Consider the following 22,657-nt stretch of genomic DNA (forward strand, 5'->3'; position numbering starts at 1 on the left):
GCGTTATGGGAGATTTTTAATCAAATCTTAACCTCTTCCAATAAAAATTTCAAAATGCTAAAAATAAATTTCTCATATTTGATTTCATTATTTATCTCGGATTTTTAATTCCTACAGACTTGGTTTGCTTGGATACACCTAGTAAAATTTAAGTTAGAATCTTTTCTCCATTGACATTACGTTCCAAAAATGAAGCGTTATGGGAGATTTTTACTTGAACCTTAACCCTCTCCAATAAAAATTAAAAAATGTAAAAATAAATTATTTACATATATATTTCAAATAAATTTCTTTAAATGTCTGGGATTTTCAGTTCCTACAGATTTGCCTTGTTAGGAGACCCCTAGTGAAATTTAATTTAGAATCTATTCTCCATTGACATCAAGTTCCAAAATTGAAGCGTTATGGGAGATTTTTACTTGAACCTTAACCTCTTTTAATAAATTATAAAAAAAAAACTCTAAAATAGACAATCTTCCTATAATTCAATTTGATTTCTTTAACTGTGTTGGATTATTAATTTTCTACAGATTCGGCTTGTTTGGAGACCCCTTGTGAAATTTAATTTAGAATCTATTCTTCATTGACATCAAGTGCCAAAAATGAAGCGTTATGGGAGATTTTGGCTCAAATCGTAACCTCTTCCAATAAAAATCTAAAAATAGATTACTTCAATTTGATTTATTTTATTATCTGGGATTTTTAATTTTCTGGCAACCCCTACTGAAATTCAATTTAGAATATATTCTCCATTGACACCAAGTTTAAAAAATGGAGCGTTATGGAAGATTTTTACTTAAACAATTATCTTTCTCAGTAACAATTACAAAATCTAAATATAAATTATTTTATATTTCAATTTTAAATGTCAGGGATTTATAGGTCCTACAGATTTGGTTGGTTTGTAGACCCCTAGTGAAATTTAATTTAGAATCTATTCTTCATTGACACCACGTTCCAAAAATGAAGCATTGTGAGAGATTTTTACTCAAATAGTAACATCTTCTAATAAAAATCTAAAAATAGATTACTTCAATTTGATTTATTTTATTATCTGGGATTTTCAGTTCCTACAGATTTATTTTGTTTGGAGACCCCTAGTGAAATTTAGTTTAAAATATATTCTCCATTAACGTCAAGTTCCAAAAATTAAGCGTTATGGGAGATATTTACTCAAATATTAACCTCTTCCAATAAAAATTTCAAAATGCTAAAAATATATTTCTCATGTTTGATTTCATTATTCATCTGGGATTTTTAATTCCTACAGACTTGGTTTACATGGAGACCCCTAGTGAAATTTAATTTAGAATCTTTTCTCCATTGACATTACGTTCCAAAAATGAAGCGTTATGGGAGATTTTTACTTGAACCTTAACCCTCTCCAATAAAAATTAAAAAATCTAAATATAAATTCTTTAATTATATATTTCAAATAAATTTCTTTAAATGTCTGGGATTTTCAATTCCTACAGATTTGCTTTGTTAGGAGACCCCTAGTGAAATTGAATTTAGAATCTATTCTCCATTGACATCACGTTCCAATAATGAAGTGTTCTGTGAGAATTTCACTCACATCGTAACCTCTTTAAACAAAACCCTAAAAATAGATTACTGAAATTTGATTTATTTTATTATCTGGGATTTTTAGTTCCTACAGATTTGGTTTATTTGGAGACCCCTAGTAAAATTTAATTTGGAATCTATTTTTCATTGACACCAAGTTCCAAAAATGAAGCGTTATGGGGGATTTTTGCTCAAATCCTAACCTTTTCCAATAAAAATCTAAAAATAGATTTCTTCAATTTGAATTATTTTATTACCTGAGACGGTTAGTTTCTACAGATTCGGTTTGTTTGGAGACCCCTAGTGAAATTTAATTTAGAATCTATTCTTCATTGACACCAAGTTCCAAAAATGAAGCGTTATGGGAGATTTTTAATCAAATCTTAACCTCTTCCAATAGAAATTAAAAAATAAATGGATTCGTGCATTTTGATTTTATTATTTGTCAGGGGATTTCAGTTAATACAGATTTGACTAGACCCTAGAGAAATTCAGATTAGAATATGAAAATAGAAATGTTTATCTTAGTCCCCCCCACCCTATGCAACACCAAATAATCAATATTTTTATTTGCTTTTTGTTGTTTTAGTTTTATTTACGATTGATTTACGTTACTTATGCGATAATTATTTTCTTTTTTTTTTTTTGTTGTTATAGTACTCATTATAATTAAACGTCTTATGGTTAATGTTTATTTTTTTTTTCTTTCTTCATTCGATTATTAAAAATATATTTTTGCAAGAAATTGTTCATTTTTTACGTACACAATTTATTACTTGTTTTTTGTTTTCGCTTAGTATTTTGGGAGGATATTAAAAATTGAGATTGAGTTTTTTTGTTTTTTTTTTTTTTTTGGAGGTTATGATGAAAAATTTTTAACACTGAGAGATTTTTTTTCTGTTTTCTTGTATTTTTCAAGATAAATAATTAAAAATAAAACTAAATTCTAAACAAAAATGATAGTCTATTCAGAAATAAACTTAATTTTAAATAAATGTTTTAAACTAAATTGCAAGTATTTTTTTTATTTTAAAGCATTAAAAGGAGAATATTTAAGTTTTGGAAAAAGGTAAAGAAGAATAATTGAAGTATATGGCAAATTTGTTTCTATATTTATATAGGTTTTCAACAATATGTTGTTGTTTTTTTCATGTGACTATTTGGCTTTAAAATCTTTGTTTTTTTTTTTGTTTAGTGAGTTAAGCTATTTGATATTCTTTCTTTTTAATATGTATAACAGTTTTGTAGATAGGAGGAAAGTGAAATAATTTTTTTGTTAATTGCTTTTATATAGAGGTTTTTAGTTTTTATTTAAACGATAATTTTGCTTGAGATTTGTCAAAGAATTTTTTTTTTTCAAATTAAAAACAAACAAAAAATGATGAAATAAAAGATATAAAATAAAATAAATTACAAAATACTCAAAATTTTAATTGTAATGAGTTGTTGTTGTTGATTATAAACTATTGTGAAGACGAGAAATCTGCTCTCTTCCCCGGAAACACCCAAAAACGAAATGTCGGTTACGCCCGAATACGGCATTTTGGCGAAATTTCCTAAACGGAAAAAAATAAATTGTTACGAATGCCTGGTTTCATTTGTTTATTTAGTTCTCTACTTACCCCCGGATTCCTTTATGTTGTTTCACCCTTTCCACTATCATCTGCATTATCCGCATCGTCGTCATCATCATCCTCCTCCTCGTCATCATCGTCATCGGTTGGCATATCATCTTCGGTTTCCAAATCAAAGACATCATCGAAAAAGTTGGAATCCAGTGTGGGTTCTGTGTTTTCTTTTCGCTTAGGTTTAATGCAATAATCCTCCAATGTCATGGGCACCACAATGCCCTCCTTTATGGCATCCGCATTGGCGGCCAGGGCCTGTTTACGTATGATATTGGGATATTCATTATCCTTACCCTGGAAAATCAAGACAAACCCTTTCCAAACGAAATTTTCAAAATTATTCCATCTTTATGCTCACCTGAGAATCTCTCCATCGTCGATACATTACCGAGGCATCAACATTGGCCGGTGAATAGGTATTTGGTTCATTGAGCAAAGAAATCACGGACAGCAGAATGGTACGCACATTTTGTGTTGGATTCCAACGTTCGCACGGCAACTCGCCACTTTGTGGATCATCTACGGGTGGATGGAGTATCGAAATGCACAAATCACCGTTTTCATAGACATTTGGATGCCAAACTTTTGTCAGAAAACGTATTGAGGGTGGTGAATAGGGATAGTCGGGAGGGAATTTCATGTGAGCCTTAAAGTAACCACCCTGATATAGGGTATCGGGGGGTCCAAATATGGCTACCTCCCATTCGAAGAGATTATCTTCATTGACCAACTTAACACGGAAACCCTCGACGGGTTCCTCCTGCAGAGATTTATATTCTAGGGACAATGCACGTACAGCTGAGCTGCTGGGTGTGGCCAGGGGTGAATTTGATGTGGAGGCCAGAGAATGTGACATTTAGGATGACAATGATTTAATCCAAGCACCGATAAGCAAGCAATCAACTCCTGGGCTCGACTTGGCTATTTTTTTTTTATTGGAAGTATGGCAAAAATTTGTTTTTAGTTAATGCTCTTTATGGGCTCTAGTTGTTTCCAAATATGCCCAAAACAATGATAACAATGTAATTCCAAATAAATATATCAGTGCCCTTGGGAGTTTGTTATGCTGCCTTTTTCTTTGTTTGAGATGGTGGTGAACTGCAAATAAAGAAACGGCACACAGATTATTAAAGATAAAAATTTCTATCAAACGAAAAAAAAGCAAAAAGATAAATAAATTGTAAATGACCGACTGTCTGTCTGTCTGGCAGTCCTCAAGGTAAACAACAACATTCACTATGTGCTGCTGGCTTTCGAAATGAAACATACAAATTACACAGCTTCTCCTCTTCCCTCACTCACTCTCTCTTTCACAACAACAACAAAGTCCAAAATTTTCAAAAAAAAATCTCCTACAACAAAAGGAAAAGAAAATTATAATAGGAACATGCAATTTCATGATTTTTTTAACCAGCATTCTTCATTGTATATATTTTTTGCATTTTTTTAACTAAACCCCCCACAGCAGCCGCAACATTTCCCCTCCCCTATCTTCTTCTACAAATTTGTCATTTATTTTCCTTTTTTCCAAGAACACTCTCGACCTGCGTCACTTTGTCCATTGTCTTTGCAATCATCATTCGTTTTCCATCATCTAATTACCTGGTTCTGGAAATACTTTGTGTCGTCGTTAGCAATGAATGATCGGCCGTTTCGTTAAACACTTAATAATTTGTTCGTAAAATTTTCTGCAAATTAAATTTTGGAATTGAGTCGGACAAGAAGACTGCTTTTTTGACAATAAACTTGTAGTTTTTTGGCTCTATTGTGAATTAACCTTTTTTTGGTTATCAAATCACAATCATGCATTTTGACAGCAAACTTATAGCGCGTTTACACACACAATCTCTGTCTGGGTTGCCACTGTTAGTTGGCCAATCATAATAAGAGATGAAAAAAACTGCAACCAACTTCCGACTGCCGACATTTCTAAGCCACTCGTCCGACAGCTGTAAAAATTATTCCAGTGACAGCTAATTCTATTGTTTACAAACGTACAAAAGCATTTTGGTGAAAATTTTCCAGAAAAAAAGTTATTCGTGATGGAATTCAAGCTTGATAGGGTGATTTTCTTTATATTTGGCTGGAAAACCACAAGTGGCTATCGTTGGAGCACTCCAGCATTTAAATGTGAATAAATCTTTTGTGTCTCGTACCATAGCTCATTACCGTGATACTGGTAGCGTAGCCCGACGTTAAGGAAGTGGATGGAAGAAAACAGCAACATCAACAGAAATGGTTCCAAAAGTAAAGAAGAGACTTGATCGAAAACTCGTGAGCCGAACATATCGCAATATTCCATTCGGCAAATATTGAGAAATGAGCTCGGGGGAGAGCCATTGAAATTCCAAAAAGTGCAAGAACTTACACCGCAACAGAAAGAAAATAGACTCGAAAGGGCTACTACGTTTGGCCACCGCCGAAAGTGGTGAACTTCCGAATTTGCTTTGGTGGTCTCCGATCAGAAAACATTCGTTGTCCAGTAGTTTGTAAACAAACAAAATGATCGTGTTTACTTGCCAAAGTGGTCAGGACAGCTGAAATACCGCAGAACCAAAATACCGCAGAACAACACTCGGGCAGCGTGTGACGGTTTCATTGGTCGTTTGAAGGCCATAGTTCGTGCCAAAAGTGACCAATTCGAGCAAATCTAAACTTATTCTAAAATTTAATGATTTTTCCGGCATTTTTTGCTTTTATTCAAAAAAATTTAAAAATTGTGGCGTTTTACTTTGTTGCAGTTTTTTAACATTATTATTGAAGTCTTCGCATGTCATATTTTGTGATATATCATATGCCAGAGTCACATTCGAATCCTACAGTACGTTTATATATATGAGGGTTAACCCACTGGATTTGGATTTAAATTGTCATTTCCATTACTTTTACTTCAAATAAAGTAGGTTAACCCTACAAAAAGTTCAAACGTAAACATGGCACTACCACCGTTTCCCATTATAATTTGCTTTTAATATTCCTAACAATAATGCCAAGCTGCCTTTGTACCCTCACCTTAATTTTCAAGTGTTGCCAATCAAATGTGAGTGAGGAAGAAAGGAAATTCAAAAGCACGAACATCCAGTCGTCTCTCAACTCTCGTTGACTTTAGACTACGTGCGCGCCGTTTCGCTTTCTTTTTTATGCGTTTTGTTTGTTTTGCTTTGAACACCAATACACACACAAATACACACATTCCTTCCATCTAACCAATAACACAAACATTATTTTATTTGGTGATTTTGCTGAAATTTAATATTCCTAATTTCAACAAAATATACAATTTTCTGCGAAAATGGGTGATGAGGAGCCGCCTCCTCGTTTAGACCCGAGGAAAAGAATTGAGCTTTTTAGCAACCCTGGAAGCAAGAAGTTTAAAAATAATCAGCCTTCTATGCAAAATAAAATGCCGCAGTGCTCTGCAAAAACAACACCAGCAAAAGAAAACACCACTCTCACACCATATGAAAATCAATATTTTAATGATACAAAGTCCATCTCCACCAACACAACTAACAACTGTCACTCCAACAATAACAATCCCTCCAATCCATCCAATATACCCAAAAACACAAACAAAACAGATATTTACAGCTATGATAACTATGAAAACCAAACAATTCTTTACAGCCCAGCCCATCCAGGTCCATATTATGTACTTCTTACTTCTGATGAGCCCATTTGCCCTAGAAGAAAGAACTCAGAATTACATTTGTATGCCAAATTAGCCAGTGCCAACATAAATGCTCATTTTGTATCAAAGAATATTGCATATAAAACCTTCCGCCTGAGCTTCAACAATTATAACTCGGCAAATAATTTTGTTTTGGATCCAAATGTAAAATCTATTGGTTTGAATGCTTTTATCCCAGATAGATTTGTACAAAAATTTTATGTTATTAAATCCGTACCAGTAGAATTCACTGGCAAAATGATATATGATCAAATCAACAGCAGCGACAATGATTTCAAAGCTGTATCAGTATATCGTTTCAAATACAAAAATGAAAATGGTCAGTATGTGCCGTCGCAAACCATTAAAGTAGGTATTGTAGCGGACTACGTTGTAAAAGAACTTAAAATGTTCAACTCTATAGTGGAGACGGATTTATATATTCCACTTGTACGCTTATGTAAAAATTGCGGTCGTTTAGGTCATATAGCCGTAAAATGTAGAGCCAAAAAAAGATGCCTTCTTTGCGGGATAAACATTGAATGTCCCACAAACTGCACAGAGCCAAAATGTGATACATGTTTGTCGACAATTAAATGCAAAACATACTGTATTCTACCCAGATGTATACTATGCAACATGGAAGATCACAATGCCATGGATGTCAAAAAATGCAAAAGATACAGCAATGAAAAAAATATTCTGGAGGCTATGGCAATCACCAACCTTTCAAGGAAAGAATGTATCCCTAAAGTTTCAAACAATTACTTTGAAATTTTAGATGAACCAAATTATGAAAATCAATTTCCCCAAATTTCTAAAACAAGCAGAAGACCAGTTACTTCCTTCAATGATGAACTCAACAGAAGGAGAACTAAAGTCAATTACAATAAAGTAGCAGCATCAATACCTCGTAGAACACATATTACAGCTGAACAGGAAACGATTGTACCCTCTAAACCATCCTTTGAATTCTCAAATTTTTTCAAAGTTTCTGAGTATGAAAAAATATTATCCACTTTCACTCAACAAATGGCTGCCGCATTAACCAATGCCAAGTGTACAGAAGGATTACAGATCTTAGACAGTTTTTCAAATGCCTTAAAAGCACCAGCAATAGATGGACCTTCCAGTTCTAACCAAACCGAACATGATAATCTTACAGCACAACATACAAAGTTTGAATAAAAATAAAAATTATTTAGAACTTTACTTAAACAAATTTTCTGTCGATATATGCATCTTAAGCGAAATTTTTAATGTAGATGAAAATGCATCATCATCTTACGTAAACAATTATGGATTATTCTGTAAAAAAAGAATCGACAATTATGGTGGCGTTGCCATCCTGCACAAAAAAACTATTAAAATGAAAAAATTACCTTTTGCATCGGATTTAGACATCTTAATATGTCAAACTACAAACCTGTCTCAAAATTTAACGATTGTCTCAGTATACTTTCCGCATTCTGTAAAATCCAATGTTTTAAAAACTGAAGTATCAAAACTTTTAATCTTTCTAAATGGAAAATCAAATGTCATTATTGGCGGGGATTTTAATGCAAGATGTAAAGCATATGGTGACGTTTTTGACACAGTTCGAGGATCCACTGTGCAAACCTTGATGGACAGTTCGGCATTTCGTTGTGTTAATGATGGCTCAGCAACCTTTAAAAAGAATCTATTTGACAGTTCTTTCGGTTCTGTGTTAGATCTTACCTTCACAAATATGTCTTCAAACTTTAATTGGAATGTAAAAAATACAAGCATAGGAGGAAGCCACCACAGACCAATCCTTATTAACATAGATAATTTCACATCAAAGCAACAGTACTTCCTAGCAAAAAAACATCTCTTCAAAAACTTATCAAATCTAAAAATTGATTCCAATATGAATGATATTCAATCGAAGCTAAAATCAACAATAAAAAATTCAACTTTTCTCATTACTGCTGAAACAAAATTTCAAACATGGTGGAATAATGACATTACCATACTCTTACGTCAAAAAGAGGCCGCAGAACAGAAATTTGATAGATACAAAACCACTGAAAATGCCCTGAGTGCAATCAACGCTATATCTAAATTCAAAAAAGCCGTAAAATGTGCCAAAAATCGCGACAAACGTCGTAAACTGTCAGATTTAAGCCAATTATCTAATTCAAAATCGCTTTTCCGTTATGTAAAGAGCTGTAAATCGGTTTTCGAACCCCAATCTGCTTCTAAATGGAACACTGACAACAACGAAGCCTTCTTACGTCATTTGAGTGAACAGGTTCCCAACAACAGACAAACTATATCCATTTCAATTTATAACAATCAATCTGCAAATTTCTCCATGGAAGAACTAGACAATGTTCTACAGCAAAAAACTAAACCATCTGCAGCTGGTCTGGATGGAATCACTTATGAAATGGTTAATAAACTATCCCAAGATAGTAAGCAGCACCTTTTGAATTCCTTTAATAATCAATGGAAAAACTGTGAGTTTTTTGAAGAATGGAGGAGAATAAAAATTGTTCCCATACCGAAAAAAGGAAAAAATTTAGACATCTGCACAAATTTTCGGCCAATTGCTTTAATATCTGTACTGGCAAAGATTTTAAACCTCATGGTCAAACAAAGGCTCAATGATTTTCTAGATGAACATAAAACTCTTCCACCTAGATCTTATGCATACCGCAAACATGTGTCAACTTCAACATGCATTAATGACATACTACACACAATAAACACCTCCAAAGAAAAAAATGACAAGGTGATTGTTCTCTCGATGGATGTATCGAAAGCCTATGAGTGTGTCGATATAAATTACCTGAAGAGGATTTTAATAGAAATAAACATTCCACTCCAAATAAGATTATGGATAATCAATTTTCTCTGCAAAAGGACTCTTTGTATGGGAAACTCCACCCTAAATATATACAATGGGATCCCTCAAGGCAGTTGTTTAAGCCCAACACTATTCAACCTATACACAATAGGCCTCCATGGTTTAGCTGATGAAAACACAAACATTTTCCAATATGCGGATGATTTTATTTTGCTTGTGGCAAGCCATGACTTTGATAGTGCCAACAATATTTTACAAATCAAAACCAATAACATGGTATCCTTATTAAAAAAACTAAACCTTGACGTCAATGTTGAGAAAACTTCAGTAATGTACGTGGCTAAAGGAGGTCGGAGAAATCCCAACATTTTACTAAATGGAGTCCAAGTAAATGTTGTTAAGTCCATCAAATTTTTAGGGAGACATATTAAAAACAGTCTATCACTCAAGGAGCACTACGAAGAGGTGATGATATCCTGCAGAAATACTGTTAATGCTTTAAAAATGGTCACGGGTCCAAAAAGTGGAATTCATCCCGCAAAAGCTATAAACCTGTCAAAATCACTTATCTTTTCAAAGACCGAATATGCAATCTCATCGATGGCTCACAGACCAATGTATATAAACAAGAAGCTAACAAGCTTTCAAAATCAGTTGTTAAGAAAAAATTTGGGACTGGTGCCTTCCACTCCAAATCATGTGGTATACGCTCTTGCTGGTATGCTACCAACAGATTTAAGAGCTCAACACTTGGCGGCTAAAGAATTGATAAGACTTAAAATATACAACTCTTCTCTGTATGAATACTTCACCTCAAATACCTCAAGAAAAACTAGTCTTGGATATGTCTATACAAAGTTTCGCACAATTTTTGAAAATCTCAAAATTGGTTACAATCAACATCCGACCAACAAGGTAGATTTCATGCTGGATATATTTAATACTACCAAAAACAATACACCAACAGAATATTTCAAAGCACACTACTACGAATTAATTAACGACTTCAGATCCGAAGGCGTTTCTATTTGGGCGACGGATGCTGCTGTTTTTAACAACAACACAGGCTGCGCTGTCTGCAATATATCTGCTAATCAAAATTTTGTTTTCAAAATTAATGAAAAACTTTCTTCTCTTACTGGTGAACTATGTGCAATTGAAAAGGCAATTGATTTGATGATCGAAGACGGTGTCAGCACAGCTGCTTTATTTACAGACAGCAAAAATGCTTGTCTTCTGCTTAAAAACAACACATCTCACAATTTCACTGTGTACAATATTCTAAACAAAATAGTTAATTCGCATTTAATTAAAATCTCGTTTGTTTGGACACCTTCCCATGTCGGTATACCAATCAATGAAACAGCCGATTATTTTGCGAAGCATGCAGCAAATGTTGGTTCACCAATCAACTTCTGTCTGTCGGTCACAGATGCGTCGAAACGCATTGAGTCACTCCTGTGGAATGAGTTTATAGAAAATTACAAGGACATCTCACGGACTAAAGGAACTTACTTCTACCAATTCTTCCCGGCGCCTGCTAAACAGCCCTGGTTCTTTTCATCAAACATGAAACCTGAAAACATAAAGATTGTTAATCGATTGCTCACTGGTCATACTTACACCAAAAAATATTTCCACAGGATTGGAATTGCTGACTCAAATCTTTGTGAAACCTGCAACGAAATTGAAGATGAAAAACACATAATTTTTTTCTGCAAAAAGCATCAAAATCATAGGAATGATTTTGATTTGTTCAAGAAATTTAATAACTTACCGGAAATCCTGATGTCCAAAAACCAACAAAATATAGATGAATTAATCAACTTTATTGCACTTTGCAAAATTGAAGTTTGACTTTTATTTGTAAATAATCATCATATTTGCTGACAGTTCTTTATTTTTTCCTTTAGTTTTGATTTTTTTTTTGTTTTGATTTCTTATGTATTTCATTCATATCACTACATTCTGTAAACACACATATACTGTAAACAAAAAGAAAACGAAAATAAAAGAGTACTGATACTTTTCAAGTAACCAATAACCGGTCATGGTGAATGGGCACGAAAGTGTTCTAACCACCAACATACTTGACGACGTAGAAGTACAAAAAAAAAAAAAAAAAAAGCACGAACATGATGGGAAGTCAGATTCCAAAGAAATAGGTCTCTCTAGCTGCAATGCAATATAAACGTCATTTAATCGATTGGTCGAAAAACGGCCTACATATCCCCCGTCAACAGTAGGAAACAACGGTGAATTTGCCAACGCATTAAGTTTTTTCCCGAGAAATTCATCGCTGAAACATTCGAAATGTTACCTAAATTAAAAATTTCCTCACTGCTCTTGAAGGTGAGTCTATGATGGCATTTGGTAGTTTTAAAATGCATTCAAAACTTGTTTACTTGCAGCGTTTGGAACAGGTAAAACAACAATGCAGTGGCTGCCTATTTGGTGTTTTCTACGGTGAAGGGACACTCCTGTTGCTGGGATTCAATGTCGAATCCACAATTGGACAGTTGAATTATGAACAAATCCAACATAAATTCCCAGCCGAGGTGGATTTGTGTGGTCTGGTCAAGTTTGGGGATTGTTCGGATGCCGAAGCGCATTTGAGTGAAATATTCAAAGATGTTGACATCACCGATAATCCCATATTGTTGCATTGTGAATTGGGTACGTTGGTGGGTTTGAGGGCCTCATTTTTAATGCATGGCAAATTGGAGGAGGTGCCCTATGAGGTAATGGATGAGGAACAGCTGTATGGAGATTTTTGTTTTACCCGTCTGAAGTTTTCCTGGACAATTTATACAGAAGATAATGCTCTGGCCGTGCGCAAGGAAATGCATGCCTTAAGAAAGACAATATCAGGTGGCAGTTTGGCTTTCAATGTGGAACCCACAAAGGTTTTCATTACAAGTGGTGGCGTACAAGGCGTGGCCTATTCGGGACACAAATCAAAAGCCATAAATAATGATTCCATGATAACAGATGTTATGGCAGCCGTCCAGGCAGCGGTGCACTTTAATCAAGAGGACAAAGAGAATGCAGGAGAAAATAGGAAAAGCAAAAAATCGATGGCAACGGACATCAAATTGTCCAATGTCTATGGCGCAGTGGGCTGTGACTTTGATGTCCTTGGTATTGAGGTGTTGCGTTCCAAAACAAGGGAATTTAATGATACGGATAACATTACCAATACACTGCCAGCCATGAGCATGTGCCTAAAGCCGGGTGAGAAAAAATACGCCATACCAGTTGAATTGGAACCCATGGCCATTTTGAATAAATCCACCAAGTTATCGCGTTTATATGATATCCTCATTGAAAGCATATGTAGGGCTTTGCGTCTGTGCGAGCAGAGTATAACTGAAAATTTGGAAGAGAATGAAAGAAAAATCCTCAAGGTACCCAAGACCTATAATTTCTTCCCGCGAGAATTTGGTCATTTTATTTCCTGCTGCTATTTGGAGGGCGTATCCGACGATGAGGCTAGCATGCAAAACAAACGTAAACGTCTACATCGTCATTTTGGTTTGAGTGTTATGCGACCATATTTCCGCCGCTCAAATGTTTGTATGTTCCGTAATGAGATCGGTGCAGGTGAGCCATTGCTGAATACCCATTTGGGTTTGAAAGCAAGCGGTGTGTCGGAGGGTAAGCTGTACTTGGTCCAGGGCAATTATCATTATTATCATTATCTGCAACAACAAATGCAAGACAAAGGCTGGGGTTGTGCCTATCGTTCGCTGCAATCGATATGTTCATGGTTTCTGCTACAAGGCTATACTGAACGCCCGGTGCCCACCCACCTGGAAATTCAACAATATTTGGTAAAGATTGGCGATAAACCACAAAATTTCAAAGGATCTTCTCAGTGGATTGGTGGGTTGCATTTTTTTATTCATATTCTTGAAATGTTTTTAATTTTCTTTTTTCGTTTTCTTATAATAGGTTCCACTGAGGTCAGCATGTGCCTGCAGGGTTTCCTTAATGTGGATTCAAAAATTCTACATGTTAGCTCTGGAGCTGAACTGTCCACATTGGCCTCGGATCTGGCCATGCATTTCCAGACCCAAGGCACCCCCATTATGATTGGTGGTGGTGTGCTGGCCCACACTATTATTGGCATTGATTATAACGTCCAGACGGGTCAAATTAAATTCCTCATCTTAGATCCTCACTATACGGGAGATGATGATTTGCAGACCATACAATCCAAGGGTTGGTGTGGCTGGAAGGGTATGGATTTCTGGGATAAAAAGAGCTATTATAATTTATGCCTACCCCAAAGGCCAATAATGTATTAGACGCAGAGCGCAGACCGAGAAGTCGATTATTTTATTGTTATTTATTTTTGACTATATTCTGTTGTTGTGGAGATTTTGGGGATTTTGTTTTTAAGGAAACAATGGATTGATTTTTGTTTTTTCTTGTCCCGCATAGACATCAACCCGTTTTTTAGGGAGAAGACCAAACGATCATCCTTCTTTTTATAATTTTATATGCACATTTTTTTTTATAAAATGAAAATATGGTAATAAAATTGCTTAATATTATTACACAAAACCTACAAAATAGAAGGAGATTTTCTTTACCTTTAGGAGGCAGTAACCAAATCATATTTGCCTTCACTCGTAACCATTTTATATAGACAGACAACTGTGATTTTTACCTTGCGATTCCATGGGATCACCTTTTATTACTACAAACTAAGCTTAAAAACTTAAAAAATCAAAACAGTATCTCCTCTCAACTGGCATTTTTGGAGAATTTCTTCCAAAATCGTTTGACATCATCGTGGCCATTTTTCGTCACCACCATGGTGCGTGTGCGTTCATTCTGCCATACCAGCACATTAATGGACTGGGCATAGTCTCGCAGCGTTATAAAATCAGCCTGTGACAGAAATTGATTGTACACCACTCCCTCGGTATAGGTGAAACGATTTCTTTCCAATTCCCATAGCTTAATTTGATCCACAACTGTGGGTGGCAGTGGAGATTTTGATTTGATAGCCGATTCGGTTAACTTCATATTCGGATGGGAATATTGTTCCAAATAGCTGATTATTTGATCTGCTGTTATGCCACCACGTAGAGCCTGGCGCACCGAATCACGGGTCAGCACACCAACCACTAAGTTGGGGAAACGATACAGCAACTCGGTGAATAAACCCAAAACTGCCACCTGCAGCGGAGAATCCGTGTAGGCATATACACGATAATTGGTTTCCACAACAATGTAACCACTTTCCTGGGATTTTTCATCTTCCAAAACCACAGCCGGCACGGTGGCTGCCTTATTGGTGACATTCAAAGCCAAACGGGTGGGATAAAATCTTCCCTCTTTACGTTTACGTTGAAATACCAAACCAAACTCACGCAAGTGCTGTAGAAATGCCAACATTTTGGGATTCATACCCTCCGAACTATAGTCACGACCCAATGTGGAAAAACTCAATTGGAACAACATACTCAGGCATTCGGGCAAAGATAAACCACGTTCCTCACATGTATCCAAATACATGAGCATAAAGTGCCAAACCTGGGATTGGGTGTCCAACAAAAGAAATTGGAAACCCTGCCGCGTTATGGTTATACCAGTCTCATCACGTTTCATTAGATTGGCATGCAGGAGAATTCTCACAGCATCAGGGCTTATCACCTCGCTGCCTTGACCCTTGTTGGCACCACCCGTGCCCACCATATAATGCAATACACAACGCCATCTTGACATGGCATATTGATCCAAAAAGGCTATATCTCGTGGCTTGGAATCCTTTTCCAATGTATGAGACATAGACCAGGGTTTACCACCACCCAGTAAAGCTATTTTTAAATTCTTCTTAAAGGTGGGACACAGCTCCCAGGCCGACAAACCTCCCGGTATTGTGGTGGTGCGCCAAACATTCAATTCTGTCAAAATATTTGTGGACGAAGCCTGTTCTCTGTAAAACGAATAAAATAAACATTAAAGAAAGACATTTTTTTATCAAATTCCATTGCATCTTACTTGGCATAATACTGTGAACCCCATGAGGCAACAACGGCCTGTGGTACCGGTTGCTCCACAAACAATATACGTATTACAAATTGCCTGGCAATTTCCGGCAGCTCCCGATAGACAGCCAAACAAATTGTGGGATAATTATAAAGCTTTTCCAATGTATCGGGACTTCGAGTTCGCAGGTATTCCTGGAAATCTTTGCATTGTAAATTTGCCGGTTTTGCTACCAACAATGAACTTGGCATTGATGAAGATACTGAACCGTGTTTCGACGATGAGGAGGATGCCTTGTAATCGGTCATTTCGGGGAGTTTGGTTGACAATTGAGCCAATTGAAATGGGTAGGAAAGGAAACGAAACACTATAAGCCTCCAAGTCCACTTTACGCACAGAGTTTGCCAAAAAAATAAAAACGTTCCAAATGACAAATGTGAGGGACAAAAGAGACGGGCCAATTATTTTGTTGTTTACGAACGATGCATAGAAAAGGAAAATTGAACCGGCGCGTCAGTGTTGGAAAACGACAAAAGGAGCAAAAAAACAGCTGTTACTGGCTACACACTGAAGGAATTTGCCCTAGAATACCTTTAATGATATTCACATCTACTGGGTATGAAATTTGCAATAACCATTAGATGTTTGAGTCCATAAGTTGGTTATCCATTTTGTTGTTGTTTTATTTTTTCTACAAAATATAAACAACAATGACAATGATGAAAAAGCAAAATTTCTAAAAACCAATTGTTTTGGGCAAAAAGGTATGAACTGTCGCAAGTAAAATCATCTAGTCTAAATGAGATTGTAGATTGCTTGAAATATTTTTATTTAGGGGTCTCTAAATCGAATGACGACTAAACTCTTCTATGGAACCAAATTAGATCTGTTGATCCCTATTTAGTATTATTTTGATTTCTTTACATGTTTCCAGCTAATTGCGTTTTCCTCATTCCTCATTCGTAAACAACAGGGTGTTCTCGGGCGTTATGCATTGTACTCATTCGTAAACAACAGAGTTCTGGGGAATTCTGCCTTCTCTTCTTTAACATTCACGTTGGGACGCCTTTTACTGTGGTTTTACAAGCGCGCATTTCAAACAAATGGACGCATTTCAACAAGGCTGACGAGAACACTAAGAGATAAGACTCTGGAATTGGATTGGAAATATTTGGAAGAGGATCTATATTAGGAAACAAATAGACAGGTCTTTGAATACCCATGTGTTTCATCCACTATGATTATTGTGGTCATTAAATTGAAGAATTGAATTGAATTCATAAAGTTTCAAGGGAGAAGTGAAATCACCTAGAAATTGGTCACATTGTGTGAAGTGTGAGTTTCATACTTTAAGCAACGGACGAATTGGAGCTACATCTCAATTATTCCTGAAGTCCATGGCCAAAAATGCATTTATAGATCCCTAACATTATTTTCTACATTTCGCGCTTTGTGTTTGTCTGTTCGTCTTTTGAAAACAATAATTAATTTGAAGAAAAAAAATGAGTGGTTCGGATAGTGTTTTTAATAATTTACGACAAAAATTAAATGTCTTGGGTTATCACCAAACGCTGCCGTTGTCCGCCATACCATTGGTTGGTTGTCTTTTCGATGATCTGGTCAAGACCACAGAGAGTTTAAGGGACTCGAAACAAAAAATCATGGAATTATTGGAGGTAAGTGAATGTTGTATGGTATCTAACACATTTATATATTTAATGTAGTTTTTTTTGTGGTTTTTAGACCTGCGTCCTGTAAGTAGTCTTTGTCCATTTTTGTGTCCCCCCTTTTCCATAGCTATGGGTTGTCATGGCGCCAATGATGTCAATGACATGCCAGTGGTATATGTCTCTTGTGGTCAGTTTACAGATACAGTATAGGTCAATTGCATTATTACAGCCAGTTAAGTTAAGCGTTTTTAAAAATCGGTTTTGAGGGTATTTTTAACTTCAAGTAGCCGCTTGAACCGTAGAATGTTTGTTAGCAAAGAAATCCAGGTTTCTCTATACAGTAACAATATCCTATAGGCTTTGAAAACCATCAAGGATTGTGGTATCGCATAGTTATCTATATAGTCCGTATGGAACAGTTAATCCAAGTATAGAACGAGAGTGTAATTTATACCCCCTAAGAACGATTAATGAGAATATTCACCCGAAAATTAATACCTAAATGGATAGTATACCTCTTTCTTGGTACAATTTTGAAAATATTAAAATTAAGGACACCCTGATATTTTATAGAAGACATTTTTAATTCACACCATTCCTTTACATGTTGTGACGCACTGCCAAGAAAGCCACCTGCCACAAGAGCCTTCAGGTGTAAAAATAAACACATTGTTTCTCCCCCCCACCTTCTTCATTGGTGCTAAGCACTTTAATGACCCATATAACATTACCACATCATCATTATCACCACCACCAGTAGTTTTGTACTGAAAAGTTACACCACAATGTAACCTTGTAAAGGAAGTTTGTGTTTTCCCCGTCGAAGTTTTTGTTTCATTCGTTCCTTCATTCATTCATAACCATCGGCAATAATATGCTTTTGCGTGTTTTCAAGGAAAAATCCTGTTGGGAGTTGGGCGTTGAACCCTATAAATGTGATAATGCACGATTGTTACAGCAAAATAATCAATTGCATATACAAACAGTGCAACAGCAGGAGGAATATGAGGATAAAATAAGAGGTAAATGAAAAAAAAATTGAAATATGAATATGGAAAATTGAAATATATGTTAAATTGTATTTTTATATTTTTAGAACTCAGTTCCCAGCTGAGAGACCTGCAAACTGATAAATTCCATTTACAACAGCAATTAGAGCAGCTACAACAGCAATTGAAAACACAAAATCTTAAGCAATTGGCCAGTGGTAATATGAAATATGGCAAGGATACAAAAGGTAGAGGTTTTAATGGATACTTTTCAATAACATCTTTTAAATCAGTTTTTATTAAATTCCAGCCAAAAAACCCTTTATAACTGCCGTACGTTCCGGAGACCAATTGCCCGCATTACTGCCACTGCAAGAACATAATTCAAATTTAAAATGCACCAAATGCAATCTTTTGGGTTATGGCCAGAAAAATGATGGCTCAACCCAGACAAAGTCCCAACAAAAGGAAATGGAAAAATTAGAAAATGCCAATAGGGATCTAATGGAAAACCTGAAATTTTATCAGAAAAAGGTAAGGGAAGGACAGAAAAATATGTTTGAATAATAACTCCGTCTCTCTTTCCTCTTTAGATTGAGTCCCGTGATCGTGAAATTGCCCGTTTAAATGATCTACTTGCGGGTGGTCGTCCCCCCGCTGCTTTGGCCCGTGATTGTTGCTACAAAAATGTCGGAAATATGAACGAAGATCTTGAAATGTTACAACGTGAAAAAATGGATTGTTTAACGCGAATGCGTGAATTTCAAGAACAAATGCATGAGGCAATGCAAAGAGCCTTGGATTTGGAGAAAACCAATAGATCATTACAATCACAACTGGACGAACTCAAGGAGGCGGCATTATTGGTGGAAACAGAGGCCAACAATGAGATATCACAACGTGAAACTGAAATTGAAATGCTTAAGCTGCAATTGCGACAAATGCAGGGTAAACACAAGTCGGCCGTTGCGGAGAAATCCAAAGGGGATTATAAAAAGGAAAAAAATAGGGTCGATGATGGCATGGCAATGGATAAACATAAATTCAATGAGAAAATCAATGAATTGACACAAAAAGGTGGGTGAGAGAACAGGAAGTAGAATAGTTTGATTTAAATGTTCAATCTAGAGACGTGAATTGGGGCTTTTCTGAAAGAAAACTGAACAAAGTATAGAGAATTTTTAAAGAATTTTTTTTGGAGGATTGATGGAGATAAAGTCGTAAAGTTTTTAACAGAATTTTTGAAAGAAGATTGAGAGATCAAAGAGTAGGGTATTTTTAAGAAGCTATTGGAAGATAATCAAAGATAAAGTAGTCGACTTTCTAACGATTATTTTTGAAATAATTTTCGAATACCCGTTGAGGGTGAATTTTTGAAAAAATTCCCGTATTTTAGGAAAAAGAAATTAAATAGTTTGGTTTAAATGTTCAATCTAAAGACGTGAATTTTGACTTTTCTGGAACAAATCTGAACAAAGCATCGAGAACTTTTAAAGACTATTTTTTGGAGGATTGATGGAGATGAAGTCGTGAAATTTTTAACAGAATTTTTGAAAGAAGATTGAGAGATCAAAGAGTAGGGTATTTTGAAGAAGACAACCAAAGATACAGTAGTCGACTTTTTAACGATTATTTTTGAAATAATTTTCGAATACCCGTTGAGGGTGAATTTAAAAAAAAAATTCCCGTATTTTAGGAAAAAGTATTTTTCTGTATTTTTTCTTAATTCATGTTTAAGGTTTCAAATTTTTATGAAACGCATCTTTTTATATTCATTTTTAGCCTTTCAATTTGTTTTGGAAAATATCATGGAAAATATGTTTTAATGTATGTAAATTCTAATTTAATTTCCTATTTTATTTTCCTTTTCAGAATCCGAACTCAAAATGGAAAATGAGCATTTGCAAAAGAAGGTCTCCAAATTGAAAACTAAGTTACAATCTCTACAAAAGGGTTAGTAGGGGATACAAATATTCACATAATATTTTAAATTCTATCATTTCTCTCTCTCCCTAGAACTCAGGGAAACCGAATCGCAACATTCCCAAAATTTAGATGAGGAAAAAATTCGCCTTAAATCCGAAAGAGATTTCTTTCAAAAAGAATATTTACGTCTTCTCAGTAAAGCTGGCTCGGATAAGGAAATTGAATTTCTTCAATCTCAAATTAAATCCAAAGATGAAGAGTTACGCCTACTGAGATCGGAGCTATGCACGCGACCCACACTGCCGCAACATGCCTTGGTCCCATGCTATAAAGATGCCCAAAGTCATCATCATTTGAATTTACCCACATCTCAGCCATCGTCGGCTCGTTCGGGCACATCCAGTGCCAGTAGTGATTGTGTACAGGCGGCCATATTGCGGGTGGAGCGAGAACGTGATTGTGCCCGGGCCGAAATGGAAAGATTGAAATGTGAAAGAGACACCCTGCGCGAAAAGCTGTTGTGCACCACAAAAATGCATGACGAACAGATGCATAAGACCCAGGAACGATTTGAAGAGCTCAACGATCGTCTGCGCCAATTGGAAAGGGAAAAGCGGGAATTGCAGTCGGCTCGAATGCCAACCGAGACACAAATTGTTATGCTTAAGGAAGAACTTGAGGTCTACAAACAGCAACAATATCAATTGAGGGAGGAGAATAATAAGCTGCAAACCAGTTATAATCAATTGAAGTAGGATATTTTGAGAGGAAAAACTTAACAAAAAATCAATTCAATTTTCCATTTCCTTTCAGAATCCTGCATGAGCAAACTGAACGCACCTTGGGTGATTATCAAAATAAGCTATTATATGCTGAGCAACAGCTGGAGGCCACAAATCGCCGTGTCAATACTTTGGATACAAATCGTGATACAGCCCGGGAGGAAGCCCTGCAATTGCGCAGCGAAGTTAAGGTGCTAAAGCAAACGTATGTTGCATTGGAAAATGAAAAGGATAAAATTTTGGTTGGTTTTGTTGGAGAATTATTTCTTTACTTCAATTTAAAATATTTCGAAATTTCCAGACACAACTTGATGCGAAAACTGAAAAAGTCTATCAACTGGAATATGAGCTAAAGGCGTGTAAGGAAAAGCGTAACTCTTTGGAGAAGGAGGTCACCGAATTGGAGGATAAGCTGAGGTAAGTTGGAAAGTATGGATGCCTAAACATTGAAGGTATGTCTTAAACATTTATGGAAATGTCAGTGAAGTCATTCGAAAAAAAAACCTTCAGGAAAAAATATGCCAATTGAAGACCAATGGGTTTGCGGGCAAAAAACAGAACAATAAATCAGTGAAGTCATTCGAAAAAGATATGCCAATTGAAGACCAATGGGCTTACGGGCAAAAAAACAGAAAAATGAATTTCCAGCATTGATTCATCAATATTTTTGGGACAAAATTTTGTTGTTAGAATGGAGGATTGCTAAGAGAAAATTCAACAAAAAACGGCTGTACGAAAGGGAATGTAGCATCTCCAAAAGAATCTGGCGCATACTCTCTGAGAAGAGAACAAAGTCGTTACTGTCCTTGTCGAAACCTGATTTAAAACTTGTGGTAGCTATCATCACAGGTCACTGCAAGGACCTCAAAAAAGGGACAGCGATGATATTGATTACTGCAGAATCTGTCAAGACGAGGAAGAAATTGAGATGATCGAACATTTGCCCTGCCACTGTCCAGCACTCATTAAAGTGAGACACAGGTTGGTGGGGGAACAAGTGTCAAATGATTTGTCTTCGTTCTCTAACACGGACCCTACCGTAATTCTTCAATTAGCCAGAAGACTTAAGTGGCTAAAGGTTTCTAGCCGTGGATTACCCTTATAACTCCATTTCCTATCAATGATATCTTCCCTTTTTCCACCAATCTTTCTTTCTTCCACTCTCCTCATTTAGGATGAATACCATGGACCAGCAGTGGAGCGGGTGCCAAACGGCAACCGCGCGTTTTTTAACCTAACCTAAGCTATTTCATTCAAATCTAGGATACCCTCCAGAAGTTTTGATCACTAGAAGAGCGTTGCTCTAAAATTCTCAAATTTCTGAAAAGCTTGTCACCCTTCTTCAAGTTGCCATATCTTGGAGGTTTTATTAGCTATATCATTAGTAGATATAATAATTAAAACATAAAAGCCCCTTCTTGCAAGATAATGGTTTTTCTTTAAAATCTAGGAAAATGTTGAGAAGATATGGCCTTTAGAGGAGGATTACTCAAGTTGGCCCATATTTTATCAACATTTTACACATGTCTACTCTTAGCTATATCTTACGAACTATTTGAGCTTGATATATAAATTTCAGTTTTATTTTGA

General features: G+C 35.8%; 4 protein-coding genes across 6 annotated transcripts in view; 2 read left to right on the forward strand and 2 right to left on the reverse strand.

Annotated features, from left to right (window-relative positions):
• Positions 1–2,740: 2,740 nt before the first annotated feature.
• Positions 2,741–4,966, reverse strand: LOC101892369 (ubiquitin-conjugating enzyme E2 R2). The gene is made up of 4 exons (XM_005176670.4): positions 4,797–4,966; positions 3,553–4,292; positions 3,189–3,488; positions 2,741–3,122 (listed from the first exon to the last, which is right to left on the reverse strand). Exons 2-3 carry the CDS (start codon positions 4,048–4,050, stop codon positions 3,201–3,203), a joined length of 786 nt encoding a protein of 261 aa, XP_005176727.1. The 5' UTR covers positions 4,051–4,292; positions 4,797–4,966; the 3' UTR covers positions 2,741–3,122; positions 3,189–3,200.
• Positions 4,967–11,889: 6,923 nt separating this feature from the next.
• Positions 11,890–14,217, forward strand: LOC101892202 (probable Ufm1-specific protease 2). Its single transcript, XM_005176669.4, has 3 exons — positions 11,890–12,049; positions 12,109–13,582; positions 13,652–14,217. The coding sequence occupies exons 1-3, from the start codon at positions 12,011–12,013 to the stop codon at positions 14,005–14,007; spliced, it is 1,869 nt and encodes a 622-aa protein (XP_005176726.2). The 5' UTR covers positions 11,890–12,010; the 3' UTR covers positions 14,008–14,217.
• Positions 14,218–14,362: 145 nt separating this feature from the next.
• Positions 14,363–16,129, reverse strand: LOC101895061 (general transcription factor IIH subunit 4). The gene is made up of 2 exons (XM_005176687.4): positions 15,713–16,129; positions 14,363–15,647 (listed from the first exon to the last, which is right to left on the reverse strand). The coding sequence occupies exons 1-2, from the start codon at positions 16,006–16,008 to the stop codon at positions 14,450–14,452; spliced, it is 1,494 nt and encodes a 497-aa protein (XP_005176744.1). The 5' UTR covers positions 16,009–16,129; the 3' UTR covers positions 14,363–14,449.
• A 916-nt stretch (positions 16,130–17,045) lies between these two features.
• LOC101895236 (centrosomal protein of 135 kDa) overlaps positions 17,046–22,657 on the forward strand; it is a 41,698-nt gene continuing 36,086 nt past the window's right edge. Inside the window, exons 1-9 of one of the 3 annotated variants that reach the window (XM_059124126.1) lie at positions 17,046–17,376; positions 18,266–18,392; positions 18,467–18,607; positions 18,670–18,893; positions 18,953–19,436; positions 20,232–20,312; positions 20,376–21,036; positions 21,099–21,309; positions 21,369–21,484. In XM_059124126.1, the coding sequence (XP_058980109.1) occupies positions 17,203–17,376; positions 18,266–18,392; positions 18,467–18,607; positions 18,670–18,893; positions 18,953–19,436; positions 20,232–20,312; positions 20,376–21,036; positions 21,099–21,309; positions 21,369–21,484 (2,219 nt within the window). In that variant the 5' untranslated portion in view covers positions 17,046–17,202. The remainder of the gene's footprint in view (positions 17,377–18,265; positions 18,393–18,466; positions 18,608–18,669; positions 18,894–18,952; positions 19,437–20,231; positions 20,313–20,375; positions 21,037–21,098; positions 21,310–21,368; positions 21,485–22,657) is intronic. The other 2 variants (XM_011297944.3, XM_005176688.4) reach the window with 2 other exon arrangements.

Source organism: Musca domestica, unplaced genomic scaffold (assembly GCF_030504385.1).
Source record: "Musca domestica strain aabys unplaced genomic scaffold, Musca_domestica.polishedcontigs.V.1.1 27, whole genome shotgun sequence".
Taxonomy (NCBI): domain Eukaryota; kingdom Metazoa; phylum Arthropoda; class Insecta; order Diptera; family Muscidae; genus Musca; species Musca domestica.

What these genes read in the sequence shown, in the direction of transcription:
- LOC101895061 (XM_005176687.4), bottom strand. Translation starts at nt 16,008, where the DNA reads ATGACCGATTACAAGGCATCCTCCTCATCGTCGAAACACGGTTCAGTA. An exon ending in GGTTCACAGTATTATGCCAA is followed by an intron (nt 15,648 to 15,712) that starts GTAAGATGCAAT and finishes TTCGTTTTACAG; the next exon opens with AGAACAGGCTTCGTCCACAA.
- LOC101892202 (XM_005176669.4), top strand. Translation starts at nt 12,011, where the DNA reads ATGTTACCTAAATTAAAAATTTCCTCACTGCTCTTGAAG. An exon ending in TTTCCTCACTGCTCTTGAAG is followed by an intron (nt 12,050 to 12,108) that starts GTGAGTCTATGA and finishes GTTTACTTGCAG; the next exon opens with CGTTTGGAACAGGTAAAACA. An exon ending in AGGATCTTCTCAGTGGATTG is followed by an intron (nt 13,583 to 13,651) that starts GTGGGTTGCATT and finishes TTCTTATAATAG; the next exon opens with GTTCCACTGAGGTCAGCATG.
- LOC101892369 (XM_005176670.4), bottom strand. Translation starts at nt 4,050, where the DNA reads ATGTCACATTCTCTGGCCTCCACATCAAATTCACCCCTGGCCACACCC. An exon ending in GACGATGGAGAGATTCTCAG is followed by an intron (nt 3,489 to 3,552) that starts GTGAGCATAAAG and finishes TTGATTTTCCAG; the next exon opens with GGTAAGGATAATGAATATCC.